The following is a 9,598-nucleotide window of genomic DNA, read 5'->3' as shown; positions in this document are numbered from 1 at the left end:
CAAGGAGATCTATATCTTATAATAATAAAACTAAACCATTTCATAGCAATTTCGATCTAAAATAACAATATTTTTACACGTTACTATTTATATGGTAAAATGATGATTCGCCGTCATTTCGGAATGACCCAAGTGGCGCACCGCACGACGTCTCGAAGGTTGTCGAGAATCGTCTGGAACAATGTTCTGCTGAGTATATAAGGAGCTGCATCGCCGGTGAGTTGTCAGTTCAGTGAAGTAAAGTTCGGAATATTGGTGCGAGATTTAAATAGTTGAAAATAAATACAGTAAACATAAATTTTGTTAGTAGTGGTGAGTGATCGTGTTTTCGTAGTGTAAGGTTCTAAATAAATTATTTGACTATTTTCGATTGTTTTAATTCACACTTAGGGAAAGGAAAAACGCTTCAGTATAAATAACTTAGATAAATTGACTTTGTGGGTTTGCTTGTAATCCGACGATATAATTATGAATCTGATTTTACTTATTTTAATGATTTGAATAGTAGTGATGACAATAATTCTGATAATAATTGCAAGCTCCTAAAATATCGTACGTAAGAAATACCCCATTTTTTAAAAAATTAATCTTCTTCGCATTTTTCTCTTAACAGTTCAACCCGTTTAAGTAAAAATAAGATCTCTTTTGTTTTAGCTGCGAGTAAACTGAAAAAACGTCAGGCAAGGGTAGCGGGCGGAGGGGGAGAAGAGACAGTAGAAATAAGAAAATGCGAAGACAAATGAAAGCCCGGCCGGGGCACTCCCGATTCTCTTATGATATTACTCAAGTTCCTAAAGTTGGCCTGTAGTGAAGCCAACTTTTGCGGGACGTGTCCGGCATTTCCAGTGGCCACAATCAGCGATGCCAGCGTGACGGCAATGGTAAGTTTCTCAGCACCGGGATATACAAGGCGGAATAAGCCGACGTGATCCTTCGTAGACGAAGTCCGAATCTGAATGCGAGGAGTTCTTTATTGCATACCCAACGAAAGAAATACGAACTAAATATCAGTTAAAGTATACTTAAAAAAAACATCAGTCTTAAAAATACTTTACAAACTTAAGAGATATCATAATCAGAACAGCCCAACTCCATGGGTGCCTAAATTCACCACTTCCAGTAACATACAATCCAAACGATACCAAATCGTCAATTGGTTGGGTGGTATTAAAACTAACCCCCACAGTCTCGTTAGTCTTGTTCTCCAAATAGGTGACGTTGTAGGAAGGCTCCCAGTTGCCTCGGATATTTACAGGGCGGACGAATAATCCAGACTCAGCCTCCCAGTTGCCCCAAACAGTAATTTGACGGAAAACTGTGCTGTAGGCTGTAGGTGGCCAAACACCACAAGAAGCGATATCGTCGTTCACGCAGCCCAGTAGAGCACAGATTTTAATTGGGACTGTAGCACTGTCGTAGGTAATGGGTCCCTGGTAAGCAACTAGCCTAAGAAAAATATTGATTTATTTACAGCTTTTGATCTGGTAGCCAACAAACTTTAAATAACATCGCTTGAGAAACATATTTGTCAAATGATCTTTAACTTACTTATAAACCTCGGAAGTGTTAGTTTGGCCTTTAGCAGGAATAACCTCGAAATTGCAGCAAAAGTTGCCATCACAGATTTCCTCGGTGATGTTTTCTGCGGAAAGGCTTATTGGCTTATACAAAAAGTCATCGTACCAAAAGTCCGTTAAATTTTTAAAATTTGATAGTGGCTGACGAGATTCTTTTTGGAAAATGTTAAAACCCATTAATTCCTAAAAAAAAATAATGTACCTATATTAGGTTATTGGACGGTCAATATTTTTTAACGAAAACTTAACGAATTCTGATGGAGAAGCAGAAAGAGAGGCAAATACAGTAATGGACTCACGAAATAACAAATAACAATTCACCCAAGAAGAAACACAAAAGCAATAGAAACAGAAAGTGATATTAGTAATAATAACAAAACCTGCTTTAATTTCGATTATGATTTTAATTAATATTTTAATTATTTTAATATTGATGATATTATTACTTCTACTAATGATTTCAACGGATTTTGACGATTCTACTGGAGATAATGTAATACATAGCCTACACACATTGAAGAATGTAACCTGTCAGTAGTATCAAATCAAAATGAATTTTCCAGGCTGTGTTTTTGCTGTATATGCCGCTGTATATGCCCTTCATTACAGCTTGCTGATTAGCTGCAACAAAAGAACTGCCACGAAATTTAGAATTTTTAATTTATGAAACCTATGACAAGTTTTCAAAGCCGTCCATGAGATAATCATTATATAATGAATTGTATAAAACAATTAATGACGGTGCTGAACCTCTTAAGATAGTGCAAGCTTGTGCAACTAAATGGTTGTCTATTGAGCCAGCTGTTGGTCGCATACATACTCAGTGGTTAGACTTAAAAACTCACTTTTAAACAGCTAAATTAAGTAACGATAAATGTTATACTGCGGATTTGTTACATCAAATGTACTCAGATGACTTCAATTATGCCTATATTTGTTTTTTAAAACAAATATTAATTGATGTTAATAGAGTTAATAAAGCTTTTATGACAAACAATGCCGATCCAACAAAGTTATTAGATGATCTGATGAATTTACTGACCTCATTAGTTAATAAAGTTGTTACACCAAACTCACAATTTAATGTATTCACCGATAAGCTGAAGGATTATATCGATAAAAGATGTTAAATCGGATCGTAGCCGATCGAGAGTTCTAGCCGTGACACTGGTTTCGTGGCGTCAAAATTGAAGCCGAGATTTGGTGGCGCACGCCGTACAGTGGAACGACTAAGTGGAGATACCGCGAGACCTACGCCAAATTTTTCTTGCTTATTTAAAAAATGGAAAATTTGAATGATTCCGAAGATAATTAAAAAAACCAAAAAAACAAATTAAAATCCATTTTAATTTTTTCTGAGCTTAAACAGGAATGCAGCAAGATGTAGGCATTATTCTAAATAAAATTAAGATTGTAAAATGCAAGTTAAAAATAAAATTGTTAATTTACCCACCTAATTTAAATACCGAATTTTTATTTTTTTAAAACTCAAAGCGAGTATCAAAATAGTTTGGTAGTTTAAAATTTTAAATGCGTAATCTTACTATAAACTACAATAATAACTGCAGTAAAATATTATTTCGAATCAACGCAAAATATGTGCCCCAGCGCGGAATTTTTGCCATCGCGATGCGGTCGTCGCCTCGCATGATTTCGGCTTCTGTTGTGAGGTATCGATGGAAGCGGGGATAAGTGTCCAGGCTAGAACTATCGATCGGCTACGCTCGGATACCTCTTTGAAAATCAATTAAAAACTATGGTAGCAATTTCAGCCAAAAATAAGCTTAGAAATCGCATGAAACGTCCATTACTTAATTCAATTTTCGCCATTCGTAATGGACTACGAAAAAATGGTATTTGCTGTAAAGATTTCTTGCTGCCAAATGATATTATTAAAAAGATCAAAACCTACGAATCCTATTCCTAAGCAATAGCTGAAAAATTTAAGAACTATACAGTTCTCATAAATCAAGTCACGTACTGAGTCAAAATTATCATGCATGGTTTAATGTTTAGGAAAGACTTTAATCAGGTTAAGAAGAAGGCTCTGTATGTTATGTATATGCAGATGACTCAACTTCTTTAATTGTTTATGCTGGTGAAGCGAGTATTTCTTGCATATCTCAAAAGTCATGTGCTAACTTGAAAGACTGGATTATTTCAAACAAATTATTTTTGAACGGATATTTCTGAAAAGACCCAGCAGATTATTCTTGCTCTTCGAGATATTTGTTCTTTTCCGCTTCTCCCGAATGTAACAGTAAATTTCCTTGGTGTCACTCTTTTTGGTGGTTTAACCTGGCTGAGTCATGTTGAAGAGTGTCATCCAAATTGTCAAGATGCATATTCTTTATCCCTTATTTATCAGACTTTGTCTCAATGGGTACATTTAGGATTACTTATTTCAGTTATTTTCATTCTATAATGCCATACTGTCTTATCAGTTGGCGACACTCGGTACAATGCACATATCTAAGATATTTGCATTGCAAAGAAGATGTGTGCGGGTGATTGCTCGTTTGGGCTACAGAGAATGTTTTAAGTCCTACTTCAGGAAATTGAAAATCCTTACTCCACCCTGTGCATTTATTCTAGTATTTATAGGGAAAATGTGACTGAGTATGCGATATATGCTGACACCTACCGGCACTTTATCAGAAATAATGACCCCTCAATTCCACCTTTCCATTGACTCTTTATATCAAGAACTGGGATTTCGCACTACGAAGTAAAGCCCTGCCAGCCTCTGTAAGGGCTCTGCCACTTTCTATATTCAAAAATAAAAATAAAGATTTTTTATTTAATAACACTTTTTACTTATTTGAGGAATGTTTTCACTTTACTGTATTTATATGTTTATATTATATTTCTGTTAAAACTGCTTTGTATTTGTTAGTTTTACTTAATACTTGATCCTTAAGGTTTTTTTTCTTTAATTGTGGATTATCTTATTCTATTGTATAGTTACTGGATGGGTTTCATTTTATTATTGTAATTTTAATTGTAGTACTTTTTTTGTCTGTATTTTTACTTCTGTAAGAGTTTGTACTTTTTGGCATGAATAAATAAATAAATAATTCAGGATAGCGATTTCTCTTTCAAGGCAACTGCTGTCACGATCAATTTATAAATATTCTTCTACCTATTAAACTTATACCTACAAAGTATTGACTTATTGGGCAAGTCAATATTAATAGAAAGTACTAACAGTGAAACATTAACGGAAACAGAACAAAAAAAGAGATGCATTAATGGCAACAAAAAGAAGGCTTGATATAAGAACAAAAACTTAAATTGAGGCATCAATTCATTGAACAAAGTTGCAAAATGAATAAAAATAGTAATTTGGAGCAGAAATTTGTACTAATAATGGTTCCGAATTTAACTCTAATGTTGATTTAATTTTTTAATGATTTTATTGTTGGTGAAAATCTTAACTGATATAAGTTTAGCTGAAAAATGAGTGAAAAGGATGCTTCTTGTTCCTCTGTAGGAGTCAGTCATATGCTTCTGCCAATTGCAGCATTTTTAAGTTCTTGGAAGCTACTTATTGCCTACTATTATCTAATATTCCGCTATAACAAAAGCGATCTTACCCTGAAGGATACGAGGCTGGAATTTATAGCGTTCTTTTCTCATAATATGTCTTAGGAATACTTTTCTATTTGTGATCTCTCGAAGAACTTCTTCATTACTTATCTGGTCTACCCACGATATTCTTAGCATTCTATTTAAATACCACATCGCGAATGCTTTCAATTTATTAATGGAACTTGCTTTTACTATCCAGGTTTCAGCACCATACAAAAAAATTGACAAAAAGTAACACTTTAGAGTTCCTTATCTTAGTTTGAAGCTTAGATTTTTATTTGTGAGGAATTTTTGAGTATATGGAAGGTTGCTCCTAATTGTTCTATTCTACATCTAATTTCTTGTTCTGGGTTCTAATTTTGGTTCAACATACATCACAGATACTTAAATTACCTCACTTGCACAACATTCTTCTTATTTAACTGAATTCTGATTTCTGGAATATCAGTCCTACTCACGGTTATAAACTTCATTTTTTTTTAAATTAATTTTCAGGCCTAATGTTATGTTTGTTTCATTTAAGTGATTCAATAATTCCTAAAGATCGTTTGATTTATCCGCGACTATTAGAGTATCATCTGCAATATCTGATATTGTTGATATGTATCCTGTGCACTTTAATACTTATAGAGTTATCTAAAACTGACTCAAAAAATAGTCTTTCCAAGTATAGAATAATCAATCAATATCAGTGGTAAAAGTCAGCCTTGTCTTACACCCTTTTTTATATCGAACTGCTCGATTGGTAAAAAGCTGTTAAATCGAATATCTGCTTTCTGGTTCCATTACAGATTACTAATTAATCGATTGCCTTTATCATCTAGATCCATGCCCTCATGTCATGTTTTACATTGTCGAAGGCTTTCTCATAATCTTTTTTTTTTTAGACAATTTTGTATCAAGGTTTGACTGGTTACCAAATATTGCTTTTCTTGCTCCGAAACCATTTTTAAACTTAAGCTTCTTCAAAGAAGAAAGTGCAAATCTACAAAAATATTGGGTGCCGAATATATGTATGTTTCAATTTATTCTGTATTTACCAATAGAGCATTAAAAAATGTTATGAGGCTCTTACACTCTTATGACTTCAGCAATCTATTCTATGAAATTTAAGAATAGACTTCCACTGAAACAATATGCAAGAAAATCGAAGCCGATAATCTACATAACATCTCACAGAATTAAATAATTGGACACTCTTACAACGTCCAAAAAATGAAAAAGAGGTTCTTAATATGAAAATTAAAGTACTTTGCATACCTAAGAGAAATACAAAATATGAGACAAAATAAAGATCGTGTGGCACTTTAAGAAGTAAAAGAAAAAGAAGAAGAAAAAGAAGACAAATTTAACTCTAGTAATAGGATCACTGAATCTACTGAATTGAATGTAAACCACAGATTCTAAATATTGAAGAAGTCTAGAAGTGTGTACCAGTTTTCCAAAAAAAAAACTAAAATTAGTTTTGTAAGCTAGAAAATTACGTTTTTAGCCGTCAGAATTAATTAATATATGTAGAAGTTTGTCTTGTAAAAATTAATGGCGTGAAGATCTCAAGTAAATTAAATTTATTAAAGTCATATCTTATATCTTGAGATTTTTTCTGACATTAAGAACATATGATAAACTCAACAATGAAACAATCAACAAATTAGACGATCCACCTGTTCTCTCAAAGATAAACACGTTTTTATCAGAGCTACTGTTCTAATTAAGCTACCAAGGTATCACAATTTACTTAGTTTCAATTAAAAATTTTAAGTACCAGTTTGCTTTGTATGTTTTAGAGTTATTAGGAGAATCTTGATAAGGGTAAATTCTTCGGAAAACCATGACATTGACGAGGATTATACCCAGAAAATCTTTCTAAACTTTAGTTATTCCTTAAGAGAAAACTGTCACTCGGACATACTCAGTGGTAGTTGATTATTTTCAGGTAAATCAAGAGAATAGAGAAATTTGCTAATCTTGTATCTATCTATAGTAATAGCGTTCATTTGGAAAAGGATTTCAATTAAGTCAATAACGGAGAAATCAATCAAAACTGAAAAAGATCCCAGCTGAAGCCTTTTGAAGTATTAAAGTTGACTTCACACTCTTAGTTAGCAGCGATCTAATACTTACCAAATTCCTTGTAGCACTCCCAGGTCGCTTAAGATTAGCATAAGCAATATTATTAGAAGCAGTATCAGTAAGGATCCTTCTCAAAACAATACCATCGCTACTAATGATAGAACTACTTCCAAGTGCCATTGAAGGATCATTTAAATTAGCAGCCAGTAAGTTGACTTTATTTGCCAGGGCATAACCATGTTGTATGCTTAATGCTAAAAAATAATTTCTTTAAGATCTTTTTGAAATTTTAACTGATGAGTCTAACCCATATAAAAAGGAAATTCAGAGGTCCAGGCTGTGGGAAAAATAACGTCGGTTACTCCAGTGTTCTCCAGCACAGTTTGGGAGGGGTTGTAGTAAATTATATCTGCGCAAGTGATTACCCCAAAGGTACCAAAAGTCGTTTTAAAAATAGTTGTTTCATTACCAGGGGTGATTTTCGGTTCATGGTACAAGTTCATTTTGCGATGCCTTAAAAAAAAACAAATAAAATCAAGTGATTAAATTTGTAACAGATGAGGTACTTTGCCACTAGAGATCCATTACTAGAAAAAACTACATTGGTATTATACGTTAATGTACCATCAGTGATATTGGATTTCTCATAAAGGTTAGCCACAACGTACATTTCATGCTCTAGAGCGGCATTACAGAGTTTTAAAAGAACCTAAAATTTTTACGATATTCTTATTTCAGAGATTAAATAATTTTCTTACATACAAAAGATTCGTTCAAGAAATTGGTTGTTCCTACATCCGGAATCGCTACTGAGTAGTTTTCTGGATTGTCTGCAAATGTTGTTAGTCCATACTCTGGAAATACAATTATCTGCACACCAAAGACCTAAAAATAATTTCTAATTTAAATATTTATTATGAAATAAACTGATATTACTTAATGCTTACCTTTGCTTGTTCAATGTGAAATATATAATTTTTCAGATTTTCTTCTATGGTGGTTTCTGGAGTAGGACCTTCTAAAGGATTGTATTCAACAACAGCCCCTATATAATCCTAGTTTATTTAAATGAAAGTAATTTAAGAAATAATTGATAGTTTTTAGATTTAGAATTAAAAAAAAACTTACCCCATACACAATATTTATTAATAAACACAATAAAAGAATACTAATAAACCAACGGAGCAACATTTTAGAAAGTCTCGATGTTCACGTAGTCGAAAAGGTTAAATCGACAGTAATATAATATTTTTGATTAGAGGAACTTTTGTTATTATTACTCAAGATAAGACGTAATCATAAGTAAGCCCGCCTGATTTGGATTTAAAAAATCTTTTGGTTGTCTATAAATATACGTTTAATATGTATTTATTGTATGTGACAAAAGCAATCAGTACTATCTTACTTCATTTTGATAATTTGGAACTTATATAAAGCATGTATTGTTTTTCTAAAGGTGACCAATTATTTAACAAAGAAAACATTTTGGAGAATTGGGTCAAAGACTTTGAGTTCTAATAAAATTTACTTGTGATTTTATCATTAGGGCGTTCTTTGAGACTCATTCTATAGCAACTCCATACTGAAACACTCCTATTTGGAAGGCAAGAGGGGGTTATAATAAAAGTCCATTAACCAGGGTCCTGTTATCCCAATTTTGGCAATATAGGGACTCTCTACAATATCAATGGACTATATTATGTCCTTTGGATAAAAAGAATGAGTTGGTAGCCAAGGTTTATGAAGAGAAATTAATTTCTTATTTTTGTTAATAGATTGTCTCATGAACTCTCTTTACTATGGAGTTAAATGATGATAATAATACACATTTCATCGTGTGTGATCAGATTTTATTGAGTTAGGATCAGTGCAAGAGTAGATGAGTAAATATGTCAGTTACTAACCAACACTGCAAGTTCAGTTTCCAATTAAGAATTTCTGTGTGAATTCATTGTTAAAAAAAAACGAAAAAAACTTAATAATAAAGATCGTAAAGCGACAAATTTTGTCATTAATTCATTTCTTCCAGGTTATAAAATTCTGGCTTATAATGCTGAATTATTTCCATTTCCTTGGAAAATTTAAAGAAGAAGCAAGTGCTGCTTTAAGAAAATTTTTTTAGAGATAATTGAAGTATTTTTTTTTTTAATTCGTCCAAGTACTTCAAACTATTTAAAACCTTTTCTAGGAAATCTTATTTGGTAATTGACAAGTATTCTTTTCATCTAGAGATTTAAAATAAATAACAAAAATAAAGTCAAGAATATTAAGAAAATAAAAAAGAAAACTGAGAAAACTAACACACACTTGAAAAACAAACCTAAAAACTCAATATAAAGCTCGTGAAGCGACAAATT

At 32.5% G+C, this 9,598-nt stretch overlaps 1 protein-coding gene across 1 annotated transcript; it reads right to left on the bottom strand.

Moving 5' to 3' along the window:
* Window positions 1–1,005: 1,005 nt before the first annotated feature.
* LOC126744057 (vanin-like protein 1) lies at window positions 1,006–8,524 on the bottom strand. The gene is made up of 8 exons (XM_050451387.1): window positions 8,370–8,524; window positions 8,189–8,296; window positions 8,004–8,126; window positions 7,808–7,950; window positions 7,549–7,754; window positions 7,293–7,495; window positions 1,549–1,760; window positions 1,006–1,446 (listed from the first exon to the last, which is right to left on the bottom strand). Exons 1-8 carry the CDS (start codon window positions 8,430–8,432, stop codon window positions 1,041–1,043), a joined length of 1,464 nt encoding a protein of 487 aa, XP_050307344.1. The 5' UTR covers window positions 8,433–8,524; the 3' UTR covers window positions 1,006–1,040.
* Window positions 8,525–9,598: the final 1,074 nt, after the last annotated feature.

Source organism: Anthonomus grandis, chromosome 13, assembly GCF_022605725.1.
Source record: "Anthonomus grandis grandis chromosome 13, icAntGran1.3, whole genome shotgun sequence".
NCBI classification, from domain to species: domain Eukaryota; kingdom Metazoa; phylum Arthropoda; class Insecta; order Coleoptera; family Curculionidae; genus Anthonomus; species Anthonomus grandis.
This window is presented reverse-complemented; position numbering and strand designations above follow the sequence as displayed.